The 17,632-nt window shown below is 39.0% G+C and overlaps 1 protein-coding gene across 7 annotated transcripts in view; it reads right to left on the reverse strand.

Moving 5' to 3' along the window:
* Positions 1-1,527: 1,527 nt before the first annotated feature.
* The window catches only part of PTPRC (protein tyrosine phosphatase receptor type C), a 212,798-nt gene continuing 196,693 nt past the window's right edge, over positions 1,528-17,632 (reverse strand). For all 7 annotated transcript variants that reach the window (XM_044301087.1, XM_044301088.1, XM_044301084.1 and 4 more), the window contains 10 exons: positions 17,385-17,539; positions 13,921-14,056; positions 13,619-13,768; positions 13,176-13,266; positions 10,985-11,115; positions 7,977-8,111; positions 7,696-7,821; positions 6,185-6,360; positions 2,761-2,896; positions 1,528-1,984 (listed from right to left, as the gene is read on the reverse strand). In XM_044301087.1, coding sequence (XP_044157022.1) covers positions 1,730-1,984; positions 2,761-2,896; positions 6,185-6,360; positions 7,696-7,821; positions 7,977-8,111; positions 10,985-11,115; positions 13,176-13,266; positions 13,619-13,768; positions 13,921-14,056; positions 17,385-17,539 — 1,491 coding nt within the window. In that variant the 3' untranslated portion in view covers positions 1,528-1,729. The remainder of the gene's footprint in view (positions 1,985-2,760; positions 2,897-6,184; positions 6,361-7,695; positions 7,822-7,976; positions 8,112-10,984; positions 11,116-13,175; positions 13,267-13,618; positions 13,769-13,920; positions 14,057-17,384; positions 17,540-17,632) is intronic.

The raw sequence follows: 17,632 nt of genomic DNA on the forward strand, positions 1-17,632 counted from the left end.
TGTGCTATTTGGTTCTGCTGGGGCTGTATTTTGTACTGCGCGGCTCTGTTTATTCTGGGCTTAGGAGTCCGGTTGGTAGTGCCCCTAGTGATCGACAACCTGCCCTGTATTAGTGTGCCTATAGATACTGCTATCAGTCACTGAATGTAACCACCACCACTGGACGCTTAGGGCCAGAATGTACAGAAGTTTATTTTTATAAAAACCGGTTTGTACTAAAAACATAGATAGAGTTCAAAGATTAGACTGCAATACAGAGTGTAGATCAAAATTCCAGGCATTGGCATTCCTAAGTAATTGCAGAATTTCTATGGAGAATATTTTTTAACGGCAAGACAGGTAGGTGAACGTTTTCAATTATTTATTATTCAACCCATTTATTATTAGACCACTAGCTTACAGACTAAAGCAATAATTCATATACCTATAACTCTACCCAATTACTTTGGCAGTACTTTGTAAATATTTCTGTTCATCTACTATGACATGTACAGAGATATACTGTAGGTTTGCTATTTATATGGATTATTCTCTTTGTATGTAGGCAAAGGTTCTGATGAAAGTTGAACAGTAAATTACTGAAAACGTTCATCGACCTTAGGCTACATTCACACAAACGTGGTGTTTTGCAGATCCGCAAAACGCGGATCCACAAAACACAAATATCGGCCCATGTGTGGTCCGCAAATTACCACCACTCTCATAGAAAATGCCAATTGCGGACAAGAAATGAACGAGTCAGCACCCGTTCCGCAATTTTGCAGACTCATTCATATGGTCGTGTGAATGTAGCCTTACAGTTGAGCATTTTTCTCAATAAATAAAATATCAAAATCTGTAATTAAGAATTCAGAAGAGTGTGATCTACACAGATTAATGGGTTCAGAACCTACAGCCAGCACCTTCTCACAAGAGCCATATGTGCTGTGATTGATCTCTCAATTGTGCTATACCTTTGAACAGTTATGTACAGATATTCCATAGCTCCATATAGACTTTTCATTTTACTGGGCCATCAACATGGTGGCGTTCTGACATTGTCTTCGATTACTTACACTGAATTCAGCATTGATTATAGACTATGGGAGCTGAATAGTTTTGAAAGTGCAGCACCATTAAGTTATTTAAAAAAATGTATCAGTATAGTGCCACCTTTTCATCCTTCAACTGCCCCCTGAACTGGACACACCGCTGAGCTACCAGCTTGCTATAAATCTAGCAGAGCAACTGGAACAATGAATGGGGAGATCTCTGGACCAGTATGAGGTACAGGGCTGGTTGTAGCTTTGTTAAAAAGAGATTGTCATGTACTATATGTACTATATGATGTATGATTTTAATTTTTTATATTTATCATGTGATAACCCCTTTAAGTTTACAAAATGATTGCTGAACATGAAAAAATACACCTACAGAAGAAAGGTAAGCTAATGAGCGTTTTAACAGATAATAATAGCTTGCACCTTTTAAGCTTTCGTCTGCTTGAAATGTATGTGTAGCTTTACTGTATTACTGATTATAGAATTATACATGTAAACAAATACTAATTTATAGGACAGATGTTAATGCAGTGCTTCACACAATGTGCACAGCAAGTATACAATGCACACTGGCTTAGGCGTACAATGTAAAGTACCAGTTTTGTTCATGAGAGAGACGCTCGGTTGACCTAAAAGACCCAAACGACATAACATCTACTATCCACGGTTTTCTATATTTTCACAGCTCGTCATTCATCTATTCTCAGTGATACTTCTGTGAACACTTCTGCACTGGGTCCGTTGGAGACTGTTTCCGCCTCTTTGGCCTTCGGTGGAGTGTCCTCTGTTAAGCTGGCTGTGACTCCCTGTTGTTCTTCTGGGAATTTGCTCTTCGTTTCATTTTGGGTCTGCATTTTTTCTTCCTGATGAATGGTTATCTTGACCTGACCGTTTTGGACAGGTACAGTGCTGGCCAAGGTATTATAAAGAAACTCATACTGCTCCTAAAATAATATAAAATAAGGCATTTTAGCATTTAAGAACCTGTACGATTCCTTATTTCCCCCAGAGAAATGGGCATCATGTGTCTGGCAGCTGCCTTTACCAAGATTTACATGTGCTTTTAGAGACAAATGTATATTTCAATGTTGAAATCTAATTACCTTTATCTCATGCTTGGTGACATAATAAAAACATTTATCCTATCAGTATTTTTTTTAACTGTAGTAGGGGGGAGAATGCCTGCAGAAAATGCATGCCTGCGCAGAGAGAACATCTAAACTCCATAATTTTCTTGCCTGGATTTAAAGGGTGTGCACAATTTTGCAACTAATTCTTGCTCACCTTCCATGTTGATGTTAGCAAATAGTAGGGCATAGATAAATGGGAGAACGGCTGCAGGATTAAACTATACATTGTGTTTCTAGTCTGTTACCAAGGAAACATGCAAGTCTGTATTTGTGCTCCATACACAAAATGGTATTTTTTTAATCAGTTCTGAATTTTTCATTTTACTTTGGCCAAATTTTCAGTATCCCATTAAATGTATTTGGTCCATTCCATCATATAGCATCTAAACAAGCAATAACCAGGGTCATTTGTGAATGTGCTCTGATTCTCAAATATTAACTTAGACAACACGGGTGGAAGATGATTTAAGGATGGTTTTGCTTGTTTGAACTAGTAGTTCACACATCCCTGTGCTAAAGAGAACATAGATGCAGGTGATTATTTTATCTATCATACAACTTCCAGAAGACCACTACTCTCATATACTTACAAAAGAAGACACCATTCCTGACCGCTGGCGACGCAAGTGTTTCACTGTCTGGAAGACATCAATGACTTCTTCAACCTTAGCACTTTCTAGAAGATTCCAGAGGGCACAGAATGTCCCAGTTCGCTGGGATCCATCACTTTGAAATAAAATATCAAGCAAGGACATGAATATAGATTTTTTTTTAACCATTTTTTTTTGACAAATACATGTATCAAATGTGAAAGTGCTAATGTTTAAACCCATCAGAATTTTTTATATTTCAGCATATATTTGACCTAAAATCTGATTTTCACACGACTCCTAAAAGTAGATAAGGATAAGCTTCAAAGATTTGGTCATGTATTTATCGAAGAATATCACCAGTCTGTGAGTGACAAAAGTATGTGAACCTTTTGTATTAGCAGATAATTTGGAGAAAGGAGAAATTACAGTCAGGTGTTTAGGTGTGAGTGACCTGTTTTATTTAAAAACAGGGATCTATCAAAGTCTGATTTTTCACAACACATGTTTGTGGAAGTGTTTTTTCACATGAACAAAGTAGATTTCTAAGGACCTCGGAAGAAAAGTTGTTGATGCTCATCAGGCTGAAAAAGATTGCAAAACAATATTTAAAGAGTTTGAACTCCACTAATCAACCCAGACAGATTGTGGGAGATTTATTAAAAGTGGTGTAAAGGTAAACTGGCTTAGTTGCCTATGGCAGCCAGATTGATCCTTTTATGTACCAAACGAAGGTGCGATCTGGTTGGTTGCTTTGAGCAGCTAAGCAAGATCGTATTTGCACCAGTTTTCCTAAATCTGTGCAAATGGAGGAATTAAAGATCATTATTACCCTCCATAGGAGTGTAATACAAAGATCATCCCAAGAGCAAAGCATGTAATAGCCCATGAGATTACAAAGGAACCCCAGGTAAACTCTTAGCAACTAAAGGCCTTTATCACATTAGATAATTATAATGTTCAGGAGTCCACCATCAAAAGGAAACTGAACAGTTTTGTCCATGGCAAGATTGCAAGGAGAAAGCCGCTGCTGTCCAAAAAGAACATTGCTGCCCATCTGCGGTTTGCTTATGATCACACGAACAAGCCAAAAGGCTGTTAGTACAATGATTTGTGGATGGAGACCAATATAGAACTTTTTGGTTTAAAAGAGCAGCGTTATGTTTGGAATAAAGAAAACGCTGCATTCAAGCATAAAATCCTTATTCCATCTGTGAAACACGGCGGTGGTAGTATCATGGTTTCAGCCTGTTTTGCTGCATCTGGGACAGGACAGATTACCATTATTGATGGAACAATTCATTCTGAATTATATTTATGAGCTAAATCTCAAGAGAATGGGAGTCATGCAGCAAGGTGATGACTCTACACGCACAGGATAGAGGATAGCAATTAGATCAGTCAGGGTCCTACTGCTGGGACCCCCACAGATTCACAGAATGGGGACCCTGTAACAAGTGGTGGCCCCATTCTTTTCTATAGAAGTTACAGAGATAGCTGAGTGTTGTGCTCAACTATCCCTGGAACTTTCATAGAAATTAATGGAGCGGCAAGGCACATGCCGACCAGCCCACCCCTGTGGGCTCCACATCCTCTTGATCAATGGGAGTCCCAATGGTAGGACCCCCAACGATCAAATAGTTATCCCCTATCCTGTGGCTAGGGGATAACATCACACAACCAGAATAATCCTTCGGTTTCACAAAGCTAATAGATTTATTTTATGAAACACCATCCATTATTTAAGACGGCCACCATATTATCATAATCATTAGACCTGTCATAAGCCTAAGCTTATAACACGTTACACAATGTCTTTACAATGTATGTGCATCTTTAAAGAACATTCTACAGTTTACAGAAAAAAAATAGTAACTTTGTAAATAAAATACACTGCATTATGAATAGCCCACAAATCCTGCTTTTATAATAAAACAGAGCTGCATTCACAACAAGTCTGCAGTTTTTCAGAACTGAAATCTTCCAACATCCCTTATTGACCCAAAGGTTGTGATCTGCAAGTATAGTCTTCATTTCATATAGTAAAAGCTAATTATCCCTTAGTGGCAGACAGATTATAACAGCCAGCAGAATTATTTTTTTCTGCACCACTTGTCATCTTGCTGCTGAGGGTTCCTAGGGAACAAGTGTTCTGTGAAACTCCTTAGTTTGTCATCCCCTTCACATGAGTCCTGATTATACCATCTTACTGTCTTTTGGCGAATAGGCTAAAAAGTAATTGTGCTTTCAAAAAACTTTTGATACTTCATGGTGAGTGACATATATAAGATTTTGATCGGTGGGGCTCCGAGCACTGACCCCTGACAACTGCTTAAACAAAGAGACAGAAGTGTAGACAGCACTGTTTCTCTTTGCTGCTGAAGACAGACTTGAGACAGACTCATATACCCTCTCTTGAGCCTATCTTCAGTGGCAAGGAGAGTTTTTGAAAGTATAATACACTTTAAAGGGGTTGTTTCAGTTAAATAAGAAGTTGTGTTGCAGATAATGTCAGCGGCAGTGAGGAACAGAGTATAGCGGTAAAAACGGCAGGGGAGAAAAGGGGTAATTATTGCTTCTTTTGGTATTTTAGCACATGTACAGGGGCTGGCCAAGTTTTTTATTAACTTAAAAAATAAAAAAATCCCTTTAGACACCTTTTGTGATTATTGAGACTATAAGAATTTTAGGTGCAAAAATAAAGTTAGACCTATGGATTGTTGGCACTATATTAACTTATCTACAGTATGGACTTTGTCTGTAAAAGTTCTCATTCATCCAGGTGATGGTAGAGTATATCAGTAGCAATAAGTCAGAGCAAGTGGACGTGTTGTACAATGGTCCAATTGCTCTGATTTATTACTACTGAATTGATATATTTATGATTTTTATCATTATTATAGAGGTTTTCACAGTTGAAGAATGACATATGTCAGTGGGGTGAGAGGGAGGGTTAGTGGTAAATCTTAGTCCTTTGTTTCTACTGTACCTATTAATACAGAGGAATGAGAAAAAATCCATGAGGCATGAACAAAATCACTGATAAGGCAAAAGAATACTATATATTATACTATAATTTTCCGTAAGTGTAATTATATTCTAAAAAATGTAGGTCTTTTTTGAAGCCATTACATATTTCTGCGGTAAAGTATTTTGTGTCCCTTCTTAGAAGTGTCTATGGTCTGTGGGAGTCTGACCACTTAGAAGAAGGGGTAGTAGCACTCAGGAGATGCATTGTCATCCACTTACACTCTGTGGGCCATATAATAAATTCCTATGCACAGGCTATGGGAGCTAGTGGGGCATGGTGCCTCCATTGCTGTGACCAGTGTTATATCTACAGTAAACCACCTTTATTGTTTATTTTAATGCAATATTTAAAGTATAACACTAACACCTGATACTTTTGTGGACCTGAAATTACCTGCAATGAACAAGGAGAGGAACTGATCTGTCACGGCTTCTCTGTTCCTCTAGTTTCTTGGATGGAAGGTTTTTTCGGACCTTCTCAATCATCTTCAGCAGATCCTTGGTTTCTTTGGGCAAAACATCCTCCCATTGGTTATAATGGAAGTGAGAGACCTTTTTGATATCTTTCCTCTAAAACATAGAAGAAATTATATATATATTATTAATAATGTCATATATGTAATAAAATTATGTGATGTAACATATCTCAAAAGAAACTTGATATTGAAACTTAACATTAATGTGGTGGCTTATCTCCCATGAGAACAAAGGATAGGACATGTTGAAATCCAGGTTGCCTAATCTTACTCCCCCTCAATATCTGGCATCAGGGGAGGGTTGGGACACACTCAAATATACACATCAGATGGTTGTTTCTCAGGTTTGGCCAACATTCATCTAACTGCGTGACCATTTTTTTAAATTCTAGCATTCAAGCATAATTTTTTTTTATTGGGGGTTATTAATACTGCTGGACGAGACGGCAGATTTTTTTTAAATTTGGGGCATATGGTATAATTTATGTGGCGAAACTTGTTAAGCAAGTTAGATGCTTTTCATAGTCTCTTTAAGAATAGCCAGTACTTCCGCTAAGTTTGAGAGACAGAAAGAAATGATAGAAGCAATGTTCGGAATATTCCCCAAATCACTACAATTTGTAAGGGTAACATATCTGCATTTTAATGTGCACAAATTATTTGTAAAGTAAAGGCAATATAGTGTTGCTGATATGTGGGATCATGTGGTCGGGGCTGAGGGGGTTTATATTTTGGGCTAAACAAATTGAGAGACCACAAATAAACAGGGATTGTACATGCCTCAAAGGATGGGCAGATGGACATCTCTTTATCCCAATTGAATATCCACATATGGTAAGGTGAATTTTGTGAACAATTTATTATTTATGGTACCCCCGTTGTTAGCTCATTGTCCAATCATCAAAATCACAATTGTTTGATAAGTTTCTGGGTGGCTCTAAAAACCCAAGCCCAGAGAATATAAAACCATATTTTGGACAGTAAAGTTAGATTCACATTCTAGGGGCTCGACCTGCTATTTCTGAAATGTGTATTATTTGTTTACCAACCCTCTACGAGAAGAAAGATCCTAAGGATTGTAAGTGTTAGGGCTTCCCTTTTTATAACTGTTTTTGCTTATTTTGTATGTCATAATAGTTTTTGTAAGCATTGCTGCACCTTTTTAATAAGTTTGATCCTTTGCCTGCTAGAGAGCAGTGCATATTTTGAAGACTCACCATCCATTTTTGATGAGTGGTGTCAGTGTGTAAATGGGGAACATAACTAGGTTGAGTTGTAATGTATGCTCAGTATACATTCTGAGATGCAGGTAAATGCAAGACTGAGGGAGTGGAAATAGATTAACCACTTACAAACCCCCATATTACATGCTGGGACAGTGTGTACATCACATATATCAAATAACAAGAGCTAATCCAAATGGTCTTACTTTAGTATGTCTGATCTCAAAAGAGCGTTTAGTGTAACTACCACATGGATTTTCTTCTGTTAGCTCTACCTCAAGGTCATCATATGTCTTGCTCTTTTCTTTCCAATATGGCACACATTGCTCCTCCTGTATAAACACAGATATCATCACTATATCCATATAATGCATTTGTGTCTCATACATTTTAAATAGTTGGTGCCTCATTTTTCACTTACTTAAAAAAAATACATTCCTTTCACAGTAAATCTCAAAATATATATACACATCACACACAAACTCACATTGTTCTCTTGGTTTAATCCAGAAAGCATAACAATTGCTTTGATTTTTTTCTGGTAGATCATTTGCCAAACTTCTGAAATTGTGGTCTTTAGAGGTGCTTGAGCTGCTATAATTGAGTATGTTCCCCAATATCCCTAAAAAGAAAGAAATGCATAATTTAATTTTACAAACTGTATTTCAAAGAAATATTTCTAGTGTTGAACGAAACAAAGTTCACAAAGTGGACTTCAATCTGAATTTCAGGAAAACATTGATTTGCAGTAAAGCGGAATTTCCTAGTGCTTTGTGGTAACAAATTGATTTTCCCTCAAATGGCAGTAAAAAATAAAACAATCATACTTACCTCATCCATTTGAGTGTGAATAGGCTACTGCAGCTATCTTGCTTGAAGATCCAGCGCAAATTCTCATGCGTAGTGATGTATGACGTCCGCACCCCACCCAACAAAATTACGTCATCATGCGTCACACAAGATTTAGCGCATGATCTTCAGGCAAGATGGCCGTGGATGAGGTAAGTATGATTAAAATTTTGAAAGATTTGGATCTTAGATGTCGCGACTAGCGCTGAACGTGGCATCTGAGGAGTTCAATCACGGAGGGTGGCGCAATCGCCATTCCCTGTCATTGCACCCACAATTAAGTAATTCAACATGAAGCAAATTTTTAGGTAAGATTCTGCGAACCTAGATCAGAAAAACATGCCTCTTTCAGTATGGTCACCTGAAACCTAGATAAGAAAAATTAGATATCTTGCCCTGATCTTGATATCCAAGGTATCCACATCACAATAAACTGCGACAAACAGCCTTGGCCATCCTTTTGGTCAATGTGGGCTATTGTAAGGACATTTAGTGCCTATGGATAACTCCCTGGAAACATATATGTAATATAATATTTTCATCATATGTAAGTTTGCTCTTTTGGTGTCCTTTGCAATGGTGGTAAGAATGGTGAACAACAATGTAGAGTTGGCAGGATATGAGAGTAGGTGCATGCTTACTTGGACATGATAAATTCATATGCCCCCCAATCCATCCCCCAAGTACAGTGGATTTGCACCTTACAGTCTATTCTATTATTCTTTTTGATGCTAGACAATTGTTAAGGCAGTACTGGCTCTTCCTAAAGAGATCAGCTGTGTATATAGATTTAGTAGCAATCCTCCATTGGCAATTAACATACAAAAAGGTATCTCCCAGAAAAGTGCTCTGTCTCTCTAGTCCCACCTTTTGGATGTGGCTCCCTATGAGCCAAATCCGACTTTTTAATAAGCTTTGGAACATGACAAAAGAAAACTATCTAAGCCAAGTATCATCCAAAAGACCTTAGTGGCAGGGCTGAGGGTTATCAAAGTGTTATTCCTTTTGGCCATTTTAGTAATAATACAGTCCTGGATCAAAAGTTTAAGACCACTTGAAAAATGGCAAAAAATCATATTTTACATTGTTGGATCTTAACAAGGTTCCAAGTAGAGCTTCAGCATGCAACAAGAAGAAATGAGAGTGAGACAAAACATTTTTTGAGCATTTAATTAATTGAAAATAACGATTAAACTGAAACAGGCTGTTTTTCAGCTGATCCAAATTTTAGGACCACATGCCTTTAAAAGGCCAAATCTGTGCAAAGATGTGGATTAATTGTCATTTTCTGTCAGGTAGTCACACGTTGTGATGGCAAAGGCAAAAAAACTCTCCCTTTTTAAACGTGGTCGGGTTGTTGAACTGCATAAGCAGGGCCTCTCACAGCGCGCAGTCATTTGGAATTTCTTAAATGATCCTGAGGGTTATGGAACAAAAAAGTCAAGTGGAAGACCCAAACAAATGTCATCAGCACTGAGCCGGAGGATCTAATTGGCTGTCCGTCAAGACACTGGACGATCCTCGACCCAAATTAAGGCCCTTACTGGTGCTGACTGTAGCCCCATAACCATCAGACGGCATCTGAGACTGAAGTGCTTCAAAAACAAAAAACGTCTTCAAAGATCTCGTCTCCTTAAACGCCACAGAACTGCTCATTTGGACTCTGCAAGAGAGCACCAAACATGGGACATTTAAAGGTGGAAGAAAGTTTTATTCTCTGATGAGAAAAAAATTTAACCTTGATGGTCCTGATGGTTTCCAATGTTATTGGCATGACAAGCAAATCCCACCTAAGATGTTTTCTACGCGCCTCAGTGCAGGGGGCGCCATAATGGTCTGGGGTGCTTTTTCGTTCAGTGGAACAATGGAGCTTCATAAAGTGCAGGGGCGTCAAACGGCCTCTGGCTATGTCCAGATGTTGCATAGAGCATTCCTCATGACTGAGGGCCCTCGTCTGTGTGGTAAGGACTGGGTTTTTCAACAGGACAACGCTACAGTACACAATACCCACAGGACAAGGGACTTCTCTCAGGAGAATAACATCACTATTTTGGCCCATCCTGCGTGTTCCCCTGATCTAAATCCAATTGAGAACCTTTGGGGATGGATGGCAAGGGAAGTTTACGAAAATGGACAACAGTTCCAGACAGTAGATGGCCTTTGTGCGGCCGTCTTCACCACTTGGAGAAATGTTCCCACTCACCTCATGGAAACGCTTGCATCAAGCATGGCGAAACAAATTTTTGAAGTGATAAACAATAACAGCGGAGCTACTCATTACTGAGTTCATGTTTGGAAGTTGGATTTCTGTTTTGGGGGGGTTTCGTTTTTTTTTTGGAGGTGTGGTCTTAAAATTTTGATCAGCTGAAAAATAGCCTGTCAGTTTATTCGTTGTTTTCATTAAATTGAATTCCCAAAAAATGTTTTGTCTCACTCCCATTTCTTCTTGTTTCATGTTGAAGCTCTACTTGGAGCCTTGTTAAGATCCAGCCATGCTAAATATGATTTTTTGCCATTTTTCAAGTGGTCTTAAACTTTTGATCAGGACTGTATATAACTAAGATATATATGACGTTGAGGCAGAGATTACTAGTAGTATGTGACTGACACAAGACATAACAAGAATATGAATAATAGAGAGCATACTGTTATGTAAGATGCATTGATATAGAAGGTATCCTCAGAGTCACTGTCCTCATCTGAAGATAGCTCGGAGTTCTCATTGTGCTCTTTTTCTGGTTCATCATTCACCTTGACCTGGACACGGTTAAATTCATCTAGGAAGGAAAATGAATATCCTTTATCGGTCAATTTAAAGTATTTTTTATTAAATGTTGTATTTAGATATGTTTTTTTTTTTACTATGAGACTTAAAAACCCAGCACCAATTTTTACAGAACCCCTAGGATATTGAAATATGTAGTGCCTGTAGGTAGGAACAGACAGAGTAAGCCCTGACCTAGAACCCACCAGCAGGCCCTCGCCTACATTCTTTTAGAGGGTCAGCTCACCTGCAGGTGAGCTGACCCTCTACAACATTAGGAGCGAGGGCAGACTAATAAGCATGTTGATATGATGGAAGAGGAGGAGGATGAGAAAAGGAAGCTTAAACCATATACCCTTTTTTGTGGTGGAAGGGGTGCATGGGAATACAGTGTATTCAGTACATTATAAAAAACACATTTAAATTGCCTTTTATGTTCAGCCGCTTTTCTCTGGTGGAGTAGAGAAGTCAGGGGCAATCCAAGCCTTGTTCCTTTTGATTTACATTTTCAGTTGACAGGCGGATGAGCTTATCAGTTATGTCCCCAGCAGCGCTAAATACCCACTCTGACAAAACGCTGGCGACAGGGCAGGCCAGCACCTCCAAGATGTAGAGCGCCAGTTCGTGCCACGTGTCCAGCTTGGACACCCAGTAGTTGTAAGGCACAGAGGGATCATTGAGGATGCTGACACAGTCAGCTACATACTCCTTCATATGTTCCAAAATGTTTCCCTCCATGTGACACTAGGCCGTGCATCAGGGTGAGGGTGCTGGCGGGGTGTGATGAAACTGTCCCAGGCTTTGGAGAGTGTTGCCCTGCCTCTGTTGGAACTGCTGTGTGTTCCTCTCATCTCTCCTCCTCGGTTGTCCAAGGAACTACGTACTCTGCTGCCAGCGTTGTCAGATGGAAATTTTTGGAGCAATTTTTCCACAAGGACCTTCTGGTACTGCACCATTTTGCTTGTCCTCTCCACCACAGGAATAAGAGATGAGAAGGGGTTCCACAAGCCACATGGCTTCTGAAATTTATTTTCATACTCGGTTGGTCACAATAAGTGTTTGGGCCCAATGGAGAAGAAAAAGGATAACCAAACAATTTAGGGAATTCACCTATCGGTCATTGAAATTAGGTGTTGCGTGCTTTGCCTCTAACTGTGTTGGATTAGTTCTATATTTACGTGTATAGCAAAATGATAATACACTGCTGACTTCATTCTCTCCTGTATGGTGGTAATATTGATCTCGCATAGGGTACGTTTCAGTTACAGTAACATTATTCTGTCATTATGTTGTGGGAATTGTTTGGTATTTATTCACATGGTGCTTGTAGTAATATGGTACTATGGTTCTGTGGTATTTAAATAGCATATGGGGTAATGTATAGTTATATTATTTGGCCCTTATATTGTATCCAACACAGCATTACGTGAACCATATTTGCAAATTCTGCCTACACTGCTTAACATTGGCATTTTTCACCACGACTCTTTTAAGATAAAAAGTGAATAGAAGAGAATATTTAAGAAATGTATGATAGGAAGGTGACTCCCTATTTTCCTAATATAAATAAAAAACATTGTTACAGCATAAGTGGTGGGAGATTTTCATACATTTTTTTAATCCTAAACAAGATCTTTTTCAGTGTGCTTATGTCAGAAAACAGAATACTCTCCACTGATAAATCAGTGCCATTGACTAAATGGGAGTGTGAATGGGGTCTATTCCATATCAGTGCCTAGAGCAGTATGCTACAGACCCGCGTACAGCAGACGAAGAAGCCTGCACAGCAGCACACAAAGGCAGTGTAGGTCTGTCCAACCTCCATGCAATGCCATACAACCTTGGAACACATAGCTCTGCAGTGCATATGAGCCCTTTAGCTGTGGGTCTAGAGAAGCCTCTACATAATATACCGTTTAATACTTGGATATGTTATGTATCTCTGTATTGCTTTTTAGTTAAGTATAGGATATTTGTGAATGTCGTCTGTATAACCTTTAACAGCTTAGCATTTATTGTTTGTGGAATCATATATCCATGTGTGTATGTCTATTATTATATATGATATCTTACATGGAACCACTGTGGAGTTGCGGTTCTTGTCTTTATTATCCGGGTGGTTTCCTGTTGTCTGTGGTCTCCAGTTTTTATATGAAGGTAATCTCTAAAAATAGATTTTTTATAATTGTTAATTGATCATTTTTTTAAACATTTGTCATGGGATACAATTCATGGTGGTTTCACAAAATGGAGAATTTGTCAGTAGGTTCAACCTATTAAGACAGACATAGTGTCTGGTAGGCTTCTCTCCAGCCCTTACTGAGCTTAAGGAGAAACCTGCCAATCAGTGTTTGGACAGCAGAGAGAGATTGGAAGGGGCTTGTGTACCATGCATATCATTGGACTCCTTGCTGGCCAAGTACTACACTTTACATTAATATGTACATAATAGAAATCAGCGTGCCTGTCACTACACTCAGAGAGGGTTCCCAATAAACTTTTCTTTCCCCCTTTACCTGAAATTCACAGTTCAGCTGTGATGGTTCAGAAGGAAGCTCATTCTTCTTCATGTTGTTGAGCAAATGTGGTAACTCAGCTGTATTGACTTCTGTCTCCCCAAACTGGTTGTATTCCACCAAAGACTTGTGTATGAAGATGTACTGGGACTGTAAGAATATAAAAGTATGTTCAAACGAATTAGACACAATTACATTTAAAAGCCTTTGAATCAGCAATTTTTTATAAAAACAGATATGATGGTAAATTGAAATGTAATATTATATTATTATTGCTTTAATATTATATAATTTTTATTCACCTCCACTTGAACCATCAAACAGCGTTGCCGTCTCAACTGTACCACGTAGCCGTAGACATCCACCCTGTTCTCTGCCTCCAGTCCTTCCAACATGGCATCAATGCTAATATAGGTTCCTGTACGTCCAACACCAGCACTGAAAACAGAAGGTCATAATTGTGCATTATAGAAACTGCAATCTAGAGCAAACTATTAATGCGGTTAGCCACTTTATGGCAATGTGTATATATGATGGCTGTATGGAATTTACTAATGGAGTCCTTCAGGTTCCCAGTTATGTGCCAAACCTGGCACTTCCATTGAATTTGTTGTTTTGCTCCAATAAAGGAGCAGAACAGCAGAAATAAATAGCGCTAATGTGAATTGACAGTAAATAGTACCACTAAAAAATACAACTAAAGAATATCCACCAAAAAAAGCCCCAATACAGCTAGATCACTGGAAAAATGAAAACGTTATGGCTTTTTGAATACGTGGTGCAAACGTGGTGCCCATATTCAAAAAAGGATCAAGGTCCTCCACAGGTAATTATAGACCTATAGGCTTGGAAAGTATGGTCCCAGGTTATAAGTGTTGTACCCCAAGGTTCAGTGCTGGGCCCTTTATTATTAAATTTATTTATTAATGATATTGAGGAGGGGATTAATAGCACCATATCTATTGGACGTTCCCGCGACAGGTAGCAGTAGATCAGTGATACTGGCAACATGTGGTTTGATCTGACAGGTTTTCCCAGTGGATCAATAGGCATCTATGTTGTTTCTGGTAATGGCCACACCCCTTTCCTCAGGTGTTGCTAATGTGGTAATTTAACCTTCATTATTTATTGTTGCTTGTCCTGTAATGCTCTGGGGTTTATAGCTTCAGGTTCAGTTGTGGAGAGCTGGTGTGTGGATCTCGGCAGAGTTCCTGGTGCTTCCATAGCCCTTTGAAGTTAAGTCTTTCTTTTCCCTTTTGTATTTTGTTTGGGTTCTGTGTGTTCCATTTCCCTATTGTTTGTATTAGGCCTGTAGGCGACTTCTGTCCATCCTTCCCTGCCATTAGTACCAAAGTCCTATAGGGCTAGATCGGATTCTAGGTATTCCTGCGTATAAACACACCTACAGTCATGTGAAAAAATTAGGACACCCTTTGAAAGCATGTGGTTTTTTGTAACATTTTTAATAAAAGGTTATTTCATCTCCGTTTCAACAATACAGAGAGATTAAAGTAATCCAACTAAACAAAGAAAACTGAAGAAAAGTCTTTTCAAGATCTTCTGTAAATGTCATTCTACAAAAATGCCTATTCTAACTGAGGAAAAAGATAGGACACCCTCACATGTATTCCCTCTTAAATTGGCTCAGATCTCACACAGGTATATCACACCAGGTGCACATAATTAGTAGATCGTTACTCTGCATGTTGAATGAGGCTTGCCCTATTTAAACCTCAGACATTTAGTTTGGTGTGCTCCTGACTGTTGAAGTGAGAGTGAGCACCATGGTGAGAGCAAAAGAGCTGTCAGAGGACTTCAGAAAAAAGATTGTAGCAGCCTATGAGTCTGGGAAGGGATTTAAAAAGATCTCAAAAGATTTTGAAATCAGCCATTCCACTGTCCGGAAGATAGTCTACAAGTGGAGGGCTTTCAAAACAACTGCCAACATGCCCAGGACTGGTCGCCCCAGCAAGTTCACCCCAAGAGCAGACCGCAAGATGCTAAAAGAGGTCTCCAAAAACCCTAAAGTGTCATCTCGAGAACTACAGCAGGCTCTGGCTACTGTTGATGTAGAAGTACATGCCTCTACAATCAGAAAGAGACTGTACAAGTTTAACTTGCATGGGAGGTGTGCAAGGAGGAAACCTTTGCTTTCCAAGAGAAACATCGAGGCCAGACTGACATTTGCCAGAGATAAAGTTGACAAAGACCAGGACTTCTGGAATAATGTTCTTTGGACAGATGAGTCCAAAATTGAATTATTTGGACACAACAGCAGAGGACATGTTTGGCGTAAACCAAACACAGCATTCCAAGAAAAGAACCTCATACCAACTGTGAAGCATGGAGGTGGAAGTGTCATGGTTTGGGGCTGCTTTGCTGCAGCAGGACCTGGTCAGCTCACCATCATAGAATCCACGATGAATTCTACTGTGTATCAGAAGGTGCTTGAAGAACATGTGAGACCATCAGTTAGAAAATTAAAGCTGAAGCGGAACTGGACCATGCAACATGACAATGACCCAAAACATACTAGTAAATCAACCAAAGATTGGCTGAAAAAGAAGAAATGGAGAGTCCTGGAATGGCCAAGTCAAAGTCCAGATTTGAATCCCATTGAGATGCTGTGGGGTGACTTGAAAAGGGCTGTACGTGCAAGAAACCCCTCAAACATCTCACAGCTGAAAAAGTTCTGCATTGAGGAGTGGGGTAAAATTTCCTCAGACCGATGTCGAAGACTGGTAGATGGCTACAAGAACCGTCTCACTGCAGTTATTTCAGCCAAAGGAGGTAACACTCGCTATTAGGGGCAAGGGTGTCCTATCTTTTTCCTCAGTTAGAATAGGCATTTTTGTAGAATGACATTTACAGAAGATCTTGAAAAGACTTTTCTTCAGTTTTCTTTGTTTAGTCGGATTACTTTAATCTCTCTGTATTGTTGAAACGGAGATGAAATAACCTTTTATTAAAAATGTTACAAAAAACCACATGCTTTCAAAGGGTGTCCTAATTTTTTCACATGACTGTACCTCTGAGGTCTGTTCATACTGGTAGACACTCAAGATTTTGGTTAGGGTTTTACTAGGAGGAGTCCATCTTCCTTCCCTAGTTCTCAGGCCTGATTCCCTGTTCCCCCCTTCCCTCTTATGCTCGGTGTGGTATTTCCCTCCCACACCAAAGCGGGACAGAAATCCTGTGAGCTTAAGCATTAGTAGCACACACCTCTTCCATGTTCTAAAATTATGGAATTACATAAAGTCACACTACGTACCATTATACTGTATATGACACAAGTTTATCTTCTTCAGGAGTGTATATGTTTAAATCTCAAATCTTTGAGAAAGTGATGGTGAATGTTCGTTGGGGCTGCTGGGTGCCTGTATGTTGGTGGGTGTATCATGCGTATGCATTATACAGCATGTACTGTATCCCGAATGTCTGTTTTTGTACTATATCACTCGTACACAATTTACACCAACTTACACTACATGCTAACTGTTGTACTATACAGTGCTGCGATTATCATAGGTATTTGTCTATCTTTTATGTGCTTCTAATAATCTTGTTTAGTAATAAATTAGGAATGAAATGAATTTGTACTTATATATGCTATGTTGCACAGTGTGATTTTCTTTGGTTTCTCGTATTTTCAGTTTGATACTCACACTTGCTTTATACAGTATGTTGTTGCCATTCAGCCTGGTACTGTTGGGATGACTTGTTCTAATATATTGTTAAAAGGTGTAAAAAATTAGAATTACCGTACCTGCAATGAACAATTATCGGACCGCTGAAAAAATTGCTCAAAGCATTGACCCTCCGACGTAATTTTAGCAAGAGGTTGGGATCATCAGGTACACCATGATCTGGCCAAACAGTGAACTGGATGTGAGTGATGTCACGCTCTGACTTTTCACGCCGCTATATTGTGGATGAAAAGAATATTGGTAAGTATATTTTATGTTTATCAAGGAAGACTATGAAAAACACATAATTTGTAGAAATCCTAATCTT

The sequence above is a fragment of the Bufo gargarizans genome, chromosome 7 (genome assembly GCF_014858855.1).
Source record: "Bufo gargarizans isolate SCDJY-AF-19 chromosome 7, ASM1485885v1, whole genome shotgun sequence".
Classification (NCBI taxonomy): Eukaryota; Metazoa; Chordata; class Amphibia; order Anura; family Bufonidae; genus Bufo; species Bufo gargarizans.